Genomic DNA, 21,085 nt, shown 5'->3' on the forward strand with positions numbered 1-21,085 from the left:
GTAATCATTTATCAAACTTTTTGAAAGTCATTACGTCGCCTGAAGACTTTCTTTTAAGCAGAAATTATGCTTCTTAAGAAATTTGTAAATTTTAACTGATTTTATCCCTCTACTATTGTGAAATCATAACAATTTATTAAATAATGTGACATGGATTTGTGGTTTGATGGTACCTCTAGCCTGAAGGTGCTTGCTTGTTTGGATCATTTAACTCCTTTATACCTGATTCTAAAAGTAAACCGGCTACACATTTGGTAGGACACACATTGAATGCAATTTTTGCTCCCAAATATCTACTAGATGTGGAATAGCCAATCCTTCTGGGATGTATTGATCATGTTGTTGTATCTGCTGTTCATAGAAGTGATAATTACCAAGACACAGCTATTTCTAGTAGATAAATTGTGACGAAGCATCAATGGTTTAAAATAATTCAGGATAATCTAATCAGGGCACTGGCATCCTCAAATAATGTGACCAGCCTCTGCAGTGCTAATAATATGGGAAAGCAGCAGCTAATTATAACTCCTGAATGACCACAACACATAATTCTCTTCTCCATATTAGAGAAAGAAAATCCTAATGAACCGTACCATCTGCCCCTTGGTATTCGGATGAGGTAGGTGCTGTTATACAAGGTTGTAAACACGTGGAAAGAATATTGAGCAAAAACTACAGTGCAGAGTCAAAAAGAGCCTTTAGCAAAGTTTCTAACGCAACATAAAAATAAGATAACACAATTTCTGAGGGACCATTATTTTAATAGGATTGATGCAGCTAAATATTCATCAAGAGGAGTTTTCAAGATTGTGAAAAATCTGTACAAACTTGCTGACTTGACTACAACTATTATGGTACTCAGTTTCTTTGTGAAGATCAATCACTTTTTTTCAGAAAAATTGGAAGAAACAGTCAGCTTTGCAAAGACAGCGAATAGGTCTTTAAATAGCATCACTCTGTGAGAAACTGGCATAAATTAAGACCCACTGAACAGTTTTCAGCTCTTTCTTTAGACAGAATTGAAAAGCTATTCTATAAACAAGGTAAGGATCTTTCTCAGGTCCCTAACCACCACATATCTTGCACCTCGTATCTAAAGTAGGGATTATGGTGCTTTCTCTGACATACAACCTGTCACTTTCATCTGGATGGCACCAACCAGCTGAAAGCATGCTCGCCTACACCCCTTTTGAAAAAGCCAACAGCGGACCTCACAATCATAAATACTTTTTGTTCCTTGTGACTTGTACCATTTCCTGTCAAAATTTTAGAAAAGGAAGTTAATAAACAGCTATCTCAGGATAGTTAATCCTCAGGAATATTGGATTCCTCACAATCAGGTTTTAAGTCTCTAACTAGTACTGAATCTGCTTTATTGATAGTGTCAGGATCAATACAAGCTACACTTGACCATAGAGGAAGAGCAGCGCTAATTTTGCATGATCAAAGTCTGCCTTTGACATGCATCATAAGTCATTATTAGGCTAACCTTAATCATGCTGTATTTAGGGCAAAGAGCTAGCCTGGTTCAAGTAAGTAATTTCTATCTATCTTAAGCCAGCAAATTTAACCCCTTCTATTCTCAATCACATCTTCTTACATATGAATTTCACCAGAGCTTCTATTTGAGCAGTAGATTGTTCAACTGTAATCATTTCCCTGGCCAAGCTAATTTGTTCTTATGACTTTCAGTTTCTGTTATTATCACGCAGATTTTAGACATAGTATGGCTGAATAATCTTCTTGGATGCCTGCCATTTCATTGAAACTGAATGGGGACAAATTGGAGGCAGACATACCATTTTTTGGTCACCTAATTGGTGTCAGGTCAAGCTGAGTTTTCCCCTCAACCCCATTTACCCAGGTAGAACTTTAGGTATAATCTTTGATAAGAATTTAAATTTACCCACACAAATTAATGGTCAGTATTAATTGCTTCTATTATCTGTGGCTCTTGCGAAAAAGTTTACCTTTTCTCCCAGAGGAGAAATGAAAAACTGTTGTCCAGGCAGTAATTTTGCACACCATGCTACCTCAGTTTGGACCCAGCAATGAGTAAATCAGTCTTGCCCCTGTTTGCCTAGCCAGGTCCCCCCTGAACCGGAACACAAGCAAGCCAGGACTGGTTTCTTCCTAGTGATGGACTCATCAGCTGGATGCAGTCTCTAGGGATAATTCAATAACGTGAAATTTGCATGTTTTGCAGTGGCTCCCTATGCAAAAGTGATGTTTCTTAAAGTTCTTTGTAACTGTCAAAATGCTCTCACAGATAAAGGGCCGTCTAATATACAATCTCATAACATTTTGTACAATCCAACAGGAAGTTTGCATTGTGCATCCGCATGCCTGGCGGCTGTTCCTAGAGTTAAAATAGGTGGCAGATCTTTATATTATGGTCCTACCAAAACACTTGGTATGAGTTTCCTTTAAAGAGCAGATTACAAATAAATTTCTAAATCTTTGGAAAACATATTAAAACATGGATTTTCAATTAATATTATTATTCAAATATATGGCTATGATGCATCATTCTTTTTTTAGTGCCAGGTACCTCGTAGGGCAGAGGCCTTCAAACTGTGGGGGTACACTCTACAGGGCTTCTGTGGCTGTATTCCCAGAGGGGCAAAAATGCATATTCAAATGCTTAGAAATTTAGTTTGCCTTAAAATGTGGCCTTGTTGATTTGCTGTGTTTCCAGGCGTCTACATTTACAAACACCCCTTGAAGCGCATAAAGTATGGTAACTATGATCTTGACTGGGTGGGGGTAAGTGAGTGTGTGTGAAGGCAAGGGCAAAGAGGTGGCACAAAACAATTTCCTTATGACCCTTCCTTCATATGCATTTAAGATACAAAATTGACTCAATGGTCTAACTTGAGGTGGGTTAGGGTTCAGTTCTCTAGATTTGTAATAAATAATTAAAATATCTCCTCTCCATAGAATTGTAAAGGGACTGGAGAGAGCCAGCATGCTTCAAGGCTTCACCCCCTAAGTTTGAAAATGCATCTTATCACTTAAATTACTGATGAAGGTTCTACCAAGGTAGACATCATTTCTCACCACTTCCAGTTTTCTCATGCCACATAATTATATACCTCCGCCCTTTTTATACCTCAAAAAGCTAGGTTTTTGTTTTTGATATATATTGTTCTTTAAAAATGTTTTTCTTCATAATTGTATAGCACCATCACATTCATTTGAAGACATAATGGTGTCAGGTCAAATAAAATTACATTATGTACATTCATAAAAGTGTGCATATGCTTAGAACTTAGTTTTGGAGGGAAAATATTTACAGACAAAAACTGACAAGGAAAATCAGACAAATACAGTTAAAATAGCAATGGGGTTGGAACACAACCCTGTTTCAGTACATTATGTGTTGCTATAGGAAAAGAAAGACCTTCAGTGCCCCCCCCCGGAAGACTTTATGCCAAGTTGAAGAGTGCAAAGTGATAATTAATAGCAGTAATTTGCTCAAAATGCCCCATAACAACAATCTATGCCATAGAGAGGGTTTATCCAACCAGTCAAATGCAGTGGAAAAGTGAATAAAAACTACATACATAGGCCCACCAAACACTTCCCATCCTCAGACCGCCTGTGCGGCCTGAATCACGCCGGCCCTAATAGGACTGCGGTGAAGAAAGCCTTAACATTGACGCCGGCTCCTAATGCAGCCGGCACCAATGTGGTGGTGCAGCGGGTACAGCAGCACCTATTGCGCATTTCACTGCCCGTAATTCGGGCAGTGGAATGTGCAATGGGGCTGTGCATGGGGGCCCCTGCACTGCCCATGCCTGTAAAGGGGCCCCCAGTGGCCTCCCGAGTCCCCCCTTCTGCTGGCCTTTCCATGGCGGTGTGAACCGCCATGGAAAGGCTGGCGGGCGGGGACTCCTAATGGGATGTGAAACCATTGGAATCACCAGGCTGCTGGCTTAAGGCAGCCTGGCGTGTCGGTGGTCCGACTGTGGCGGCTCCACCACGGTCATAATGTGGCGGTCCCACCTCCAGCCTGTTGGCCTGTTGCACCGCCACCACAAGTCTGGTGGTCGCATCTTAATAACTACCATAGTTTGTTTGTTTTTTACAACATAGTTGTATAAAATAGTCTGAAACAGTCTGCAGTATTGGCCATGACCAAGCCTGATTGTTCTAGTAAAATACCATTAGGCTCATAGGCCCAAGACTCCAAATGCTCCAGAACACTCCTAGCAAAGTTCATACCTATAGCATCTAATAAGCGATTTGGCGTAATTACCCAGAGTATTTTGCATCAATTTTTGTGTAGTGGCACGATAACGCTCAGTTTCTAAGATTTCAGGATGGCGCCAACAGGAAACAATAAGTAATTAGAGGTCCTAGAGTTCTAGCCTACATTTCTGGATTCCCTTTCAGTACAGAAATCAGATTTTTTTTTCCCCATCACAGCTTAAGCACAGGCTCTTTTTACTTAACCATTTATATGATCACAACTTGGTTGAGGAGTATGATTGGTTTAGGGGTAATAAGCTGAAACATGCATGCATCCTTATTGGTCTCATCAAGCTTTGCAATGTAATCAGCCCAAACCTTGACAGGTATAACATTTGCAGCAGGTTTGTTTTTCTAACTGCTACTGAGAGCTACAATACACCAGAATAACCACAGACTTTTGTTTTTACAAAGAGCGTCCTAATGAAAGTAATACCATTTCAGAGCCTGCTGTCTTCTCCTTTATGCCGATCGATTTCTTTTACTCTTTTTTCCTAAGTAACCTTCAGTCGTGTAGATTCGGGTGGGGGTGTTTGGGGTGCTACACCCCCAATAAATGTATTTTCTGATCAATAGTTGAGTACAGGTGCTCTCAGAATGCATACACTGACAAAAATATACATGCTGTCCCTCTCTCTCATCTCTGTTATTGAAGTCCTAAAAAATGTTGATTATAATGTTTGATTATTTTATAAAATATTGTGTTTCTCTCACTAAGGGGCTATTCAGAAGAAAGTGGTACATCGTTCCCCCATCGATTGAAATAGAGGCTCTGTTAGACCTGACAGCCTTAGGGTGGTCACCCCTAAGTTTTTGCCTGCCTCCCTGCACTTTTTGGACACTGTTTTTGCTGGTTTTAGGACTCTGCGCACTTTACCACTACATGTGTCAAATTATACTAGTGGGCCTGCAGCACTGATTGTGCCATCCACATAGGTAGTCCCTTAACCATGCCTCAGGCCTGCCATTGCAAGGACTGTGTGTGCAGTTTCACTGCCACTTCGACTTGACATTTAAAAGTACTTGCCAAGCCTTAAACTCCCCTTTTTCTACATATAAGTCTCCCCTAAGGTATGCCCCAGATAACCCATAGGGCAGGGTGCTGTGTAGACAGAAGGCAGGACATGTACCTGTGTAGTTTACATGTCCTGGTAGTGTAAAACTCCTAAATTCGTTTTTGCACTGCTGTGAGGCCTGCTCCTTTCTTAGGCTAACATTAGGGCTAAACTCATATATTGTTTGAGTGGTAACTTCTGATCTAAAAGGAGTAGGAAGGTCATATTTAGTATGGCCAGAATGGTAATACAAAATCCTGCTGACTGTGAAGTTGGATTTCATATTACTATTTTAGAAATGCCATTTTTAGAAAGTGGGCATTTCTCTGCACTTAAATCCTCTGTGCCTTACAATCCACGTCTGGCTAGGTTCAGTGACCGCTCCCTTGTGCGTTCACTCAGACAAACCCCAAACACAGAATGCTCAGCCTCACTTGCATACATCTGCATTTTGAATGCGTCTTCCTGGGCTGGGAGGGTGGAGGGCCTGACACTTGCATGTCAAAGGACAGTAGCCTGCCCTCACACAAAGGACTTTCACAAACCCTACTGGGACCCTGGCAGACAGGATTGAACTGAAAGGGGACCATGTGCACTTCTAAGCCACTCTTTGAAGTCTCCCTCACTTCAAAGGCACACTTGGGATTATAAACAGGGCCTCTGCCCCTACCAACTCAAACACTTTCTGGAGAAGGGAACCTGAACCAAAACCTGCATCCTGCCAAGAAGACCTGCTTGGCTGCTCAAAGGACTCACCTATCTGCTTTCTGTGAAGGACTGCTGCCTTGCTGTTGCCCTGCTGCCTTGATGCTCTCTGGCTGTGGTGAAGAAGCGCTCTCCAAGGGTCTTGGATATAGCTTGCCTCCTGTTCCCTGAAGTCTCAGGACCAAAAACACTTCATCTCTACAAGAAGGACTCCTTGTTCGCCGTACAACCTGCCAGGAACGACGCACAGCCTGCACCACTGTGAAAATTTCACTGCACGCCAAACCGGAATGACGCACAGCCGAGCCGGAACGACGCAGCCCAACTTCCAGAACAGAACCGATGCAGTGCCTGCTGTGCGGTAGAAAATTCGACGCAATGCCCACTGGGATCGATGTAGCTCCTGTGACTTCATACTGCCAGCGCCGGAAATCCATGCATCGCCCCTGGGGCGTCCGAAAACCCCGCAACCCAAAGAGGATCCACAACCGAGCGCTGGAAATCGACGCACAGCCATCCCTGCGTGAAAACGAAACGACGCATCACCGCGTGCAGCCCGAGAAATTGACACACACCCCTTTGTTTCCACACTTCTCATCCTCTGCGGTTCTTTGCAGAGATTTTTCACGCAAACCAGGTACTTTGTGCTTGAAAGAGACTTTGGCGGTCATTCTGACTGCGCCGCCCGCCATGCGGTCACCGCCATATGGCCGCTCCGCGGTCAAAAGACCGTGGAGGCCATTCTGGCTTTCCCGCTGGGCCGGCGGGCGCCGCCAAAGGAGCGCCCGCCGGCCCAGCGGGAAAGGCCCTGCAACATAGAAGCCGGCTCCGAATGGAGCCGGCGGTGTTGCAGGGGTGCGACGGTTGCAGTTGCACCTGTCGCGATTTTCACTGTCTGCTAAGAAGACAGTGAAAATCATGCTGGGGCCCTGTTAGGGGGCCCCTGCACTGCCCATGCCAGTGGCATGGGCAGTGCAGGGGCCCCCAGGGGCCCCACGACACCCGTTCCCGCCATCCTGTTCCTGGCGGTACAAACCGCCAAAAACAGGGTGGCGGGAAGGGGGTCGGAAGAGATTCAGCCCAGACAGGGGAAATCCGGCGGGAAACCGCCGGATCCCCTTTTCTGACCGCGGCGGTCAGAATGGGCAGGGAAGCACCGCCAGCCTGTTGGCGGTGCTTCCGTGGTCATCCACCCTGGCGGTCGATGACCGCCAGGGTTGGAATGACCCCCTTTGTTTGCTTTTAAAAGACTTAAGACAGTTTATATCACTTTTCAGTGATATCTCAACATATTGCATTTTAATCAGTTTGACCTGCATTTACCCAGATAAATATTATATATTTTTCCAAACAATATGTGGTGTATTTTTGTGGTGCTATATGGTGTTATTGTATGATTTATTGCACAAATACTTTACACATTGCCTTCTAGGTTAAGCCTGACTGCTCAGTGCCAAGCTACCAGAGGGTGTGCACAGGATAATTTGGAATGTGTGTTACTTACCCTGACTATAGTGAGGGTCCTTGCTTGGACAGGGGGTAACCTGACTGCCAACCAAAGACCCCATTTCTAACAGGCACCATTTTAACCCCTGCTATGAGCAGGCGCTAAAAATGTCAGAAAAAATAGTGCACTTAAATCGTGTAAATTTCACTGCGCCATTTTTTGGGGCTTCCCTGTGACAGAACACCCTCTCTTGCATACATTATGCCTGATGCAGCCATAATGTGACGCAAGGGTTTACAAAGTGGCGCAATACTTTCATTCCACCACTTTGTAAATACGGTGCAGCAGAAAGGCCTCCTTGACGCCGACTTAGCCTAAAAAAAATGACGCTAGGGTGACGCAAGGTGGCAATAGGTGCTTGTAAATATGCCCCTTAGTTATCCTACCAATCCGCGTTCCTCTCCTTTTCCACTGTCCCTTAAGCCCCTCTCACGCACCCTGCTTGTCATAGAATATAGTTTAACATTATATGCCAGCGTGATGGTCGGTAAATCTGAAGCTTACAACCCCCCCCCCAACCCCCACAATCTTAATGATCAAGCTAAACCCCTGGCAACCTTATTATTTTCATGTGGGGGAGAGAAAAGGATGAAACGGTTTTCAAATAAGGTTATTTATTTCAACGGATTATTGGATTTCCATTTTAGCCGTAACAAATCTCTCAATGTGAAAGCTACTGTTGGCTTTTATATGAGTCTCTCATAAGTAGTTGGTACAGGCTATAGGACCTTGAATGTCAAATGTCTTGAGAAGCCATGCAAAATTGTGTTACCAGAACATTAAAAAGGTTGTTGTCATGAGGCTTCTAGTGTAGTCTAGCATTTATATGTTGTATAACCACAAGACCGGAGCCAGTTTCTAATCCCCAGTCTCTAGGTTTTTACCGAAGTATTTTCACGTAAATTCAAAAGGAAAGAATGGTCACCAAATCGTGCTTTAGTAATGCTAAGTTCCGATACCAAAGCAAATACCATATAGGATACAATCACGTAATCAATAATGAAAGAGCAAAGAAGACCTTGTCTTGTCGCCTTAGCTGGAATATCGGAGTCTACCCTACCATTTAGCGTAAAGGCACCTAGGGGGTTATTCCAACTTTGGAGGAGGTGTTAATCCGTCCCAAAAGTGACGGTAAAGTGACGGATATACCACCAGACGTATTACGAGTCCATTATATCCTATGGAACTTGTAATACGGCTGGTGGTATATCCGTCATTTTACCGTCACTTTTGGGACGGATTAACACCTCCTCCAAAGTTGTAATAACCCCCCCAGTGTCTTCAATTCATTCTGCTCAAGGGCTATATTTCGGACAATTTATGCAGTCAGGATTTTGGCATTGAGGTCACCTGTGATGATAATCCAAGAGGAATCCTCCCCTATCTCTTAACTTATTTATAAAAACAAATATTTCAGTAAGAATACCATTGTTTTGTATACCTGGTGGAATACAAAATAAGGAGAGGGAGTGCCCTTTATCATAATTTATCAGTGACAAATCAATCCTTAAATATAGAAGCCAATTACTATAGTATGTAATTTAGCAAATTTTCCAATCAAAGTCAGTAGACAAAAAGATGGCAGAACCTCCTTTAGCAGTCCCTCTACTAGAGCAAGTAGCCAGACTATTAAAGACATAGTAAGAATCTACTAAGAAGTCATCTGCTAGCTATGTTTCCTAGAGGCCAATAATGGATGTTTTTTGTGACCTCAAAAGTGAATGATTCCATATTGAGTCTCACCATGTTCCATGACAGAAGTGATATTTTTTTGGTAAGCATGTCGATATGTCAGATTGTGGGATTTATTGCTACTCAGTGCCCTTGAAGGCCAGGCCCTATAGAGATCGTTATTTGTCTGCCGGCAGATATGAGATTGTTCTTGTTTTTTTATAACTCTACCAGTAGCATTAACTTGTACTGTTACTGCCTGCACCAGATGTTGTAGATCAAGCAATTGGAAAGGGAGTGAGGGGGTGGTTATACTCTGGGTCAGATGAATTGGAAGCCTCACATCTTATCCCACTGCCTTTTGATGAATCCATTACTTAAAATATATCATATCCATTCTTTCAAAACAAAAGCGAAAAATAATATCTGGAGCTAGACTGGATGAGATCTCAGCTCTTGAGTATGTTAACACATGCTGTGTTCTGAAGCACACATAGAAAGAAGAAAAAGCTTCAGAGGGTTGTTTTTATGCAGGAAAGAGCCCCTTCAAATTCAAAAAGTTAGTACAAATAAAGAAGCAAAACAACATTTGAAAACTTTTTCTATATTTGATTTTGAACTAAACAAAATATTTCAATATTTGAGAGTGTGTTTGGTGTATACTTGGTTTTGTATTTTTATGTAGTATTTTTAAGTTCAGATAATAGAAGTTGGTTGGTTAGGGAGTATCCAGCTTCTAATAATGGCTCAATGGGGGTCCCCGGATTTCAGCAACGATACAGTGGGGGTTTACAGAACCCAAAAGGTTAAGGACCTCTGCTACGTGGAACAAGAGGGTACGGGGTAGCAGAGAAAAAGTAGAAGACAAATGTGCAAAACAAATTAGTGCAACCGTTAATTTAAGTAGTTTTATTTTAGGTTTTTTAAAAGGGTTGGAAAGTGAAGTAATCGGTCTAAGTGCTCTAGTGTTTCCTGCTTATGTTGGATTGTATGCAATATACTTTATGTTTTATATAGCTTCTTACACTTTACTGATATATTCTGATACCTTGATTCATATTCACTCTTGAACATTCAAAATTTTGGTGTGACTTACTCCTATACTGCTCAGCTATAAAGGTCCTACTATGGGATTTAAAAGGGAATAAGCCAGGCTTTCTTCTAATGTATTCCTGTGGCCCAAGTCACAAACATTTTGCTGTGAATTGCTTGTGTAGGACTCCTGACTTACTTACTCTGGGGTTTCAGGAGTAAGCCAGGAGTACCAGAAGGGTAAATAGCAGCTACTCAGAGAAAAATATGTGTTAATCCGGCCCCTAGAATCCTGGATGGAGATAGGAATTTAATTTTCAATTAATTAGGACAACAATCTGAAGAGGTACACTTTAAGCTATCCTTGTTGTTTTTCTATTCACTGTTCCTTCACATGTCTATGGAAAATAATTGTGTTTCTGTTTTTTCTAGAGCAGGAAGTCTTTTATTTAAGGCAGCAAGAGAAAATAATATTGAGCTTTTGAAGAAATTAATTGGAGAAGATGTTGATCCTTCTATAAAAGGTAAGCTTAAAATAGCACTTTTTCTTTTACAAAATGTTTGCTTAATACACATTTTATACCAGAAGCATATTGGTAAAAAAGCACATGCATTAGAGAATCATTTAACAATTATTCCCTTAAATAAAATAAAAGTATTCTTAAATAATTTATCACTGCCTATGTATTGATGAAAATGAAGTATTTCACTAATACATTTTACATAAATGACTGGAGTATATGAAGGAATGCTTCCCTAAGATATCCAAGCAGAAGCAAAAAGTATTTTTCTAAGGCAGTTTGTTCCCTTTTTCTTGGTTAAAATTGTAACAGTCAAAAAACATACGGTAGCTCGTTTTCATATTGCACTTCCAGCAGTACGTAAGCCATTTCAGAGCTCGTAAATAGCAGATATTGCTATCACACATATTGGGTATTCAATTCACTGCTGAAAATAGGAAAGCTACTTCTGTGCTCGGATTCGAGCTCATGACCTTCAGTGTACTGCATTTGTCAGCAGCGAGTGTTCAGCTCACTGAGCCCTCTTTTGCCTTTTCATAATAATCAGTGCTGCAGTCATAGAGCAGATGCTACTAGTTTGATAATTCAGAGGGAAAATACATGAACCACTGGAAACATCTAGCTCTAGCCTCCCCCAGTGGTTCAACAAGACCAGCTCTCCAGAGCCATGAGCCAGTGACCCAGTCTACGCCAGCAAAGCTGAAGGGTAGTGTACTTTGCTAATTATGTGTTAATAATTAGGAAGAGAAGTCACCTGAGAAACCAAGAAAACACCAAGAAAACTCTCAGCAGTCTTAAGGTCCTGAAACTGCCAGTCCATCCCGCCATGAAACTATCCTTGCAGATGTACATCATTTTCTTTTGCAAGAGCATACATGTGTTCCTGCTGAGGAGATACATTACTCGCGGTTACTCAGCCAGACCTTAATATTTGTTACTGAGCCAGATCGTGATCTATTGGTCTATTGAATACATGTCCTAGTCAAACCAGAGGAACTGCATTTGCACAACTACAACTGCAAGGCTCTTAGAGCCACATGTACAAAGCATCTTTCTAGTCACAAACGGGCCAATTCACGGAATCGGGCGTGTTCAGGGCGTCCCTTCCTAATACCGAATCTAAATGGTATGTATGATTGTTTTGTGACCGTGAATGCGGTCACAAAACAATAGCAGTTAACACCAATTTCAAATTGGTGCTAACCCATTCGCAAAGGGGAAAGGGTTCCCAAGGGACAGGAGGATGAATAAGACACCTGGGCCTTAGAGTCATTTTTTGTTCGGGAACGCCTACCTTGCACCTCATTGACGCAAGGTAGTTTCCCACTAGCAAAAAATTACTGTAACTCCAAATCTTTGGCACTAGATGGGTCCAGCGCCAAAGTATACATTTGGAGTTAGGTTTGCGCTCAATTAGCGTAAAAAAAATTACGCTAATTTAGTGCAAAGCAAGTATAAATCTGGGCCATAGTATTGGAAACTGAGTTACTGGTTGAGGTAGCGCAAAGATCCTGTTAGGCATTGTAGACAATTGTTGCTGGAGCTTCGCATTGGTGGTCACTGTGAGATGTCGATGAGAAGTGCGAATGCTAACAAAATGTTGGAAAGTGGGTTATTGGTAGTGGTAAGTATGAACATACCACTGGCAATAAGGCCACTAACCAAATATAGGTTCAGTAAAGGTCTCAGTAAATTAGCCCCATGCTCAACCTTTGGTAGCTGTAACCGAGCAGGCAGGCCTAACTTAGGAGACAAGAGTGTAAAGCATTAAAAAACACCAATCCAGTAAATAAGTGAGACAAAATGCATAACACAAATCACAAATCAATTTATAAAAATAGGTTATATTTTTTATATTTGATGCCTCTAAGCATCATTGGTGGTCACTGGGATGCGAACAGTAGGGTTCACAGGAACTTGGTGTTGGTGGGCAAGATCTTGGCATGAATGGATCCCTTCACATTCACAAAGAGCCTAAAATATCTGGATTTCTCATCTTCTTTGGGGAGGAGCTCAACTGATGCCACATCAAGGGTCCAGGACATGAGTGGCACCTCTTGGGGGTGAGGAACTCACTCCACCAGCGACCAGCAGGGCTCAGACAGATCCAGTTGCAGGTCCAGGCTGATATGCCCCTGTAGCTCAAAACAGGAGGTCAGTCAGCTGACCCTTGGAGTCACTTCAGCCTGGGATGAAGGGTGCAGCTCCAGTACTTCTCAGCAAGCATAGGAGTGGAGTAGCAGGTCAACAGAATGGCAGTCCTTCTGGCAGCAAAGCATCACCACAGTCCTTCTGCTGTAGCATCCACAGGTCGGGGAGTGTACTGAAGAGTTGGGTCTGAGGGTCCTATTTTTATATCTGGTGGCTTCTTTAAAGGAGGAGATAGTTCTAGGAAATTCCCTTTGAAGCCTTTAAAGTGTCCATCCTTGCCTACCATGGTGCAATGATGGTTGCATCAAGAATGCAGGGCTGATAGTTCTTTGTGTGAAGGCAGACCAGAGAGTATTCAGTTGCAAGTGGGTCTCCACCCTTCATCCTACCAATTAATGGCTCATCTAAGAACTTCTAATCCCATTATTGTGTGGCTGTCTGGGAGGAATAAACAAAGTCCCACTGCCAACTACACCAAGTCATGTGACCCAAGAACAGGATGCAGGCACCAAATAGGGCAGGAAAATGTCAACTTTCTAAAAGTGTCATCTTCAAAATTGCAACTTAAAATCCAACTTTATTACTAAACAGGATTTTTAATTACAGTTTCTCAGACACCAAACATAAAATGCTTACCAGTTCTAAATCAAAAGTTACCACTTCTTAAATGTAATAAGGCAACCCAATGTTATCCTATGGGATTCGTAGGCCTCCAATAATTACCACTGAATGTAGTCATTTTTTCACTACCAGGATATACAAAATGTAAACGTATGTGCCCAACCTTTTAATTACAATGTATCCTGTCCTATGGGGTAACTGGGGCCTACCTGAGGGGTGATCTAAATGGACCAGTGCTAAACTTCTTGTGTTCTCCCCTTTAAACATGGTAAAAGTGGCTTACATCTAATTGGCACATTTAATTTATTTGTATGCCTGAGTACAGTGGTACTACATGTATCCAGGGCTTGTAAATTAGGTGCTACTAGTGGGCCTGCAGCACTGATTGTGCCTCTCAATGAAGTAGCCCTTTAAACATGTCTCAGCCGAGCAGTGTCTGCAGTTTAAACTTCCATGTTGACTTGGCATTCAAAACTCCTTGCCAATCCTTAAACTACCCTTTAATTACATATAGGTCACCCCTAAGGTAGGCTCTAGGTAGCCCATAGGGCAGTTAGGACACGTACTTTTAAGTTTTACATGTCCTACTAGAGAAAAACCCTCAAATGTGTTTTTCACTACTGGGAGGCCAACCCCTCTCATTGGATGACATTGGAGATTCCTTATTACATTTAATAAACTGTAATTCCTGATTGGGGAGGAGTAGACCGTTCATGTTTAGTACGTATGCAATTGTAATGATAAATCCTCTTTAATGGTAAAGCCAAATTTACTATTACAATTTTGAAAATGCCACATTTAGAAAGTTGGCATTTTTCTACTCTTAAGCCCTGTGCATCTGCATCCTGTCTCCAATATACATCTGGAATGGGGTGACAGTTGGGATTGTGCATTCCCTCTAGACATCCACACACGAAGGAAGCTTAGTTGTGACTGATGGGCAAACCTGTGCAGATGGGAGGGCGGAGTTGCTCACAGCCTCACACTTACACCTGAATGGGTTGTGCCCTGTCCACACACGATAGGCCTGATGACTCTGTATTGTCACTCCAGCTGGCTTGGACCCATGGAAGGTGAGGAAGGGTGGTCCCTGCACTTAAAACCACTGTTTAGAAGTTTCTCTCACCTTCCATAACCAGGGCACCAAAGTATAAATGCTGAACCTCAAACACCACCAACTCAGTACACTTCCAGAGGTGTGACTGCTCTGTCAGGAAGAAGAACTACGGTGCTGCTTCAAGGACTTCAAGGACTGACACTCTGCTGAGCTGCTACTCTGCTGGACTCCTGCTTTGCTAAGCTGGCCTGCTGCCTGAGGCCCTCTCTCCTGGGGAAGGAGAACTGGACCTACAACCCTCCATCTTGAACCCGGGACCCAGACTGACTCAAAGGGTTAGTCTGCTGGCCTTCTGATCTGAGTCTCAGGGACATAACAGGCTCCCCACAGCTCCTGGACCTGTCTTTAACAAGCTTCTGACCCCCAAGAGGCACCTGTGAGGTCCTGGGCCTTTGAAAGTGGTTTTGTGGCACCTGAAATCAAGCTTTTGGGCTCTTTGTTACAGCGAACAGGCCAGTTCGCACGAGAACCACACCGCTCACTTGAAGATTCAGCGCAAGCTGCCACAAGTTTGTCTCCTCACACAGCAAGTATTGCCGCTCCAGCACGCCCGTTCGCAAATCCCGCCCGCAGACCATCGCCAACAACGCTCTCCTTGCTCCCGGCAAACTTTTTCCCTGCGAACGGGAAAATTGGCTCAACTATTGAGAAGGTAAAAGTTCAGAAGGACTTATCTGGGACTGTATCCAACTCGAGTTCCATTGCCGTCAGCCTGAACTTTGGGATTTCACCCGGTCTAGCATGACCAGATAGCCCCGGCTGCCACTTTCTGCTTTTAGCCACTATGACTACATTTAACGTTCAAAAATTCATATCTTGATTTCTGCTTATTGGAATTTTGTAGTTTTGGTCTTGTGTTACTCATAAAATTAAGCTCTATTTTTCCAACCAGTTGTGGGGCACGAATAACTTTACACATTGTCTCTTAAATGAAGCCTGCCTGCTCTGTCTCAAGCTACGACAGGGTGAACATATGTTAATTTATGGTGTGTATCTGACTTACCCTGACTAGGACTGTGCTTCCTGCTTGGACAGGGCACATACCTCTGCAAACGAGAAAACAAATTTGCAACAAAGAGAAACCAACAAGGAGAAATAAAGATATTTCTCCTTGTTGCACCGCTGGGGGAAAGGCATACAATTCTGAAGCATTCTCGGGTCTACCAGAGTTGAAAATTCTGGGAATGCCTCAGAATACATGAGTGGGTGCGTGGGAACACCCAAACTCCACCCATGTTAAACCTCCTCCACATCCAAGCCGTGCACGGCCACGCAAGGTGGCCTAGTGTTGCTTGGTATATCTCATCTAGGTTTTGCGTTACTTAAGTGGGGCTAGGGCGATGCAAAACTTTGATAAATCTAGTCCCAGATCCTTATTCCTCGACTCTGACTGCCAAACAATAGCTGCTTATTTGATTAATGTTTCTCCTGTGTTGGGGACTCATTGAGATGGCTCTGGTCGATTGCGGCTCGAAAATGCTAATCTCTGACCTGCAGGACAAATGAGATAAAATTGAAACAAGTTACAAACCTCTGATAGATTACCATTGCATAAAAGTGATTTTAATGTTGTGTCACAAAGCACCGACGGCTTTAAAATTATTATGGAATCCTCCTCCTCCAGCACTAGGTTACTAGTTATGCTGGGAATGTGTTGAGTCACTAAGTGTATGCCATAGAATGAGGAGGACTGATGAATGATTCAGTGGTGGAAAGGGTCAGGTCATCTGCGGTTTTATTTGGGGTGCTGGAGAGGACATCCAGATTTAATTAAAATTGTGAAATGTCTGTAGCTTTTTGTCAGGCCTATTTTTCTTATGGCTATCTATAGTTTAGAGTGCTCTAAAGAAAATATTCCAAATAAAAGAACAGAGTCCAGAGCCCTTTCACAATTCACATTGTTTGACCTCGTTGGCTGTGAGGCAAAATGAAGCCATTGATATAGAGCATGATGGGCCCTGGCGAGGTAGGGCAGCACCAAAATCCCTCCTCATGTCTGTGACAAAGCAGTGTTTTAAGTTGCTTATCTGCGTTGACCCATTACTGGTCAAATTGCAAAGGGTAAATCTCAGGATTTACACTTGAAAATTATCTAACCATTGACACCGTTCTGCTCCACTGCTTGATAAACATGTTTTGCCAGTAAGACAGTTGCCTATGGACCCTTCCCAAGATTGTTGAACCACTGCTCACTGTTGACCTATCTGGAAGGTGAGAATCTCCCTGGAAACGGTGGCAGCACAATAAAATGTACCTTTCTCGCTATCTTAACAAATACAATTAATTAATTATTAGGTGGAATATATTTCTCCATAGATGTAATTACCTGCCTAATTTACTGGGATATTGCAAAAGAGACTTTCATTTAAATCATTCAAACTATTAGGAGTCACATTACTCTCACTAAATCATAGTAAAGTGTAGTGTGTGTACGGAATAGAGAGTGCCAACATCTGTGTTTAGGCATAACATTTACACTTTTCAAAGTCATGTATGACGAGCAAGTCAGTTTTGTAGGTCACATAGATTAAGAAACAAACACAACCAGCAACAGTCATTAGTTCTGCCCAAAATCCACTAATGTATTTCTGGGAAAGTGACGCCCAGAACAAGGGATATTCACTGTATGTGCATGCAACAAAAACACAGGTAATCCAAGCCAAAAGAGCAAGTTAGTCACCCTACTTTACCAGAAAGCTTGCTGGCCATTTCAAGAATTGCCACTGCTCTCGATAATCATAAAGGTAAGGAGGTCATAAACAACATGGCTACCGATGGCTTTGAAGGGGTTATAGAGATGGGAAGGGCACTTGATTACACAATCAAAACTCAGATTTGACTCAGCCATTTAATTAAGCATATCTAACCATTAGGCATGTCATAAGGTATCTCTTACCATAATGCATAAAAAGAGGAAAAAGACACCAAAAGCCAGTGGATATGCTCCATCAGTTTTAGAGGCAAGACTGAGTGAAGTCAAGCAAAACGATGACTAACTGCAATTGAATCAAGAGAATAAACTACAAGAAAAAATCGTGAAAAAAGACTGGGTTGAACCATGCCAGTTGATGCATGCCAAGACCATCATCACATCCAGTAGATTACTCTCAGCTCCAAGGATAAGCAAACAATTAGAATTTTATGTTATATGGCAAGAAATGAAGACATTAATTTTGAGTGCTTTAATGGACTTGCATAAGTGACACTGTCCTGCTTTTGATGCACCAAGCTTTAATGCTGCATCCTGTTAGCCTGTTCAAAGAATATAGAAAATGCAATACAAATAAAAGGTGTAAATCTGCCAAGTAGCTGTCTTCTGATTGGCCGACATTTGCTTCTGCATTTATTTATTTGGTTTGCTTCACATCCTCAACCAGGGACCTGAATTACAATGGAGTATATTTAAATTGAGCTACAGAAATATTTGTTTGTATCTTATGTACGCAGTACAGAAGGAGGCAGTAGTTTGACAGACTCATTTGAGCGGGGTTTGATGAGGGACGTCCTGTAATAGATACTAAATGAATGTTTAATCTACCAAGATAATTGTATCTGACTACCAATGTATTCATAGCTGTCAAAATGCCCATATAATGTGTGGCCCTTCGACCAGTCTTAGCCACTTTGCTTGACACATACATTAAGGGGCATATTTATACTCCGTTTGCGCCGAATTTGCGTCGTTTTTTTAGACGCAAATTTGACGCAAAACTAACTCCATATTTATACTTTGGCGTTAGACGCGTCTAGCGCCAAAGTATGAGGAATGAGCGTAATTTTTTTGCGTGAACGCCTTCCTTGCGTTAATGAGATGCAAGGTAGGCGTTCCCGTCTAAAAAAATGACTGCGACGCAAATGCGTCGTATTTATACTTCCGGGCAAAAATCACGCCTGGGAGTGGGCGGGGCAAAAAACCCCGCATTTGCGCCTCTTTTTAACGCCTGGGTCAGGGCAGGCGTTAAGGGACCTGTGGGCTCAAAATGAGCCCACAGCTGCCCTCCCATGCCCCCAGGGACCCCCCCTGCCACCCTTGCCCACCCCAGGAGGACACCCAATGATGGAGGGACCCATCCCAGGGACATTCAGGTAAGTTCAGGTAAGTATAATTTTTTTTATTTTTTTTATTTTTTTGTGGCATAGGGGGGCCTGATTTGTGCCCCCCTACATGCCACAATGCCCAATGACCATGCCCAGGGGACAGAAGTCCCCTGGGCATGGCCATTGGGCAAGGGGGCATGACTCCTGTCTTTACTAAGACAGGAGTCATGTAAATGGCGCCTGGGCGTCGTTAAAAATGGCGCAAATCGGGTGGAGGCAATTTTTTTGCCTCTACCTGACTTGCCCCATTTTAAGACGCCCTAACGCCATTTTCCCCAACGCCGGCGCTGCCTGGTGTACGTGGTTTTTTTCCACGCACACCAGGCAGCGCCGGTCTGCTAGCGCCGGCTAACGCCATTCAATAAATACGGCGCCCGCATGGTGCTTCAGAATGGCGTTAGCCGGCGCTAATTTTTTTGGCGCAAAACTGCGATAGCGCAGTTTTGCGTCAAAAAGTATAAATATGGCCCTAAGGGGCATATTTATACTCCGTTTGCGCCGAATTTGCGTCGTTTTTTTAGACGCAAATTCGACGCAAAACTAACTCCATATTTATACTTTGGCGGTAGACGCGTTTAGCGGCAAAGTATGAGGAATGAGCGTCATTTTTTGGCGTGAACGCCTTCCTTGCGTTTATGAGATGCAAGGTAGGCGTTCCCGTCTAAAAAAATTACTGCGACGCAAATGCGTCGTATTTATACTCCCAGGCAAAAATCACACCCGGGAGTGGGCGGGGCAAAAAACCCCGCATTTGCGCCTCTTTTTAACGCCTGGGTCAGGGCAGGCGTTAAGGGACCTGTGGGCTCAAAATGAGCCCACAGAAGCCCTCCCATGCCCCCAGGAACCCCCCCTGCCACCCTTGCCCACCCCAGGAGGACACCCAATGATGGAGGGACCCATCCCAGGGACATTCAGGTAAGTATAATTTATTTTTTTATTTTAATTTTTTTGTGGCATCGGGGGGCCTGATTTGTGCCCCCCTACATGCCACAATGCCCAATGACCATGCCCAGGGGACAGAAGTCCCCTGGGCATGGCCATTGGGCAAGGGGGCATGACTCCTGTCTTTACTAAGACAGGAGTCATGTAAATGGCGTCTGGGCGTCGTTAAAATGGCGCAAATCGGGTGGAGGCGATTTTTTTGCCTCTACCTGACTTGCCCCATTTTAAGACGCCCTAACGCCATTTTCCCCAACGCCGGCGCTGCCTGGTGTACGTGGTTTTTTTCCACGCACACCAGGCAGCGCCGGTCTGCTAGCACCGGCTAACGCCATTCAATAAATACGGCGCCCGCATGGCGCTTCAGAATGGCGTTAGCCGGCGCTAATCTTTTTGGCGCAAAACTGCGATAGCGCAGTTTTGCGTCAAAAAGTATAAATATGGCCCTAAATGTTCATTACAAGTACAGGTTCCTAAATTCAAGACTTGTTAAGTATCCCATGGTCAAAAAAGGTGTTAAAACCCATTACCAAATCTCGAGCAATAATTTTACTTTCTTGCACAATTGTGTAAATCAATTTTTGAGGTTTATGATGTTGTATGTATTTGATGAAAAATGTATGCAGTGTGTAGGCTTTCAGGACCAATACTGGACGAGGATACTGCTGTTGTTAGAGTTAGACTTGTCTTTCTGGCATAATATGCCATTTGGGGAGAGCTAGTACCTCAAAAGTTCAAGTGTGCCTGCAGCAGAGTCTGCGACTGGATCCACCCCACGAGCATTACAGAATTACTGATGGGCCACAAAGTCTCCATTCTTAATTTTCACATGCTACATCTTCAAATCCTACAAGTTGCTTGTTAAACTGTGTGATTAAAAAGAAATCATGGACTTTAGCTCGGCCAATTCACCAGGAATTGAATATCATGGTTTCATTTACAACTAAAATTGTAAAGAAAAGATAGGATAAAATCATGGTTAAATAGTGTCCAAATAGAAGAAGTGTACAGTTGCCCAATAAAATGTACCAGAAATAACAACGCCCACTTCTTCATAAGAAGTATAAATTACAGACAATGAGAATCTTTAGTTTGTGGAGAGAGAATTTGCCAGAAATGACCAGCTTATATTTGGTGTCAACAGAAATGAATTTTCCAAAATACATTTAAGATGTCATTTGAGTGATAATTTATGCTACGTTTTTTAAACCTATTTCTAGTGTTATGACAACATTTCTTTCACACCAGAGGGAATATATTACTCTGGTAGCCATTTCACGTGGAAGCATTTCATCATGTCTATTTATTCTGCACTTTCAAATGTCAAAGTCCATGCATCTGAGGGTTCATGCAGCCCTTCCATTCTGGTATTTTACAACTCTTTGTTCCATTATAAATTATGGACAACAAATAG

At 42.8% G+C, this 21,085-nt stretch overlaps 1 protein-coding gene across 1 annotated transcript in view; it reads left to right on the top strand.

The window, feature by feature from the left end:
* The window catches only part of LOC138265473 (transient receptor potential cation channel subfamily V member 6-like), a 298,739-nt gene that overhangs the window by 31,446 nt on the left and 246,208 nt on the right, over positions 1–21,085 (top strand). Inside the window, exon 3 of the mRNA XM_069213213.1 lies at positions 10,657–10,748. Within this exon, the coding sequence (XP_069069314.1) occupies positions 10,657–10,748 (92 nt within the window). The remainder of the gene's footprint in view (positions 1–10,656; positions 10,749–21,085) is intronic.

Source organism: Pleurodeles waltl, chromosome 11, assembly GCF_031143425.1.
Source record: "Pleurodeles waltl isolate 20211129_DDA chromosome 11, aPleWal1.hap1.20221129, whole genome shotgun sequence".
NCBI lineage: Eukaryota > Metazoa > Chordata > Amphibia > Caudata > Salamandridae > Pleurodeles > Pleurodeles waltl.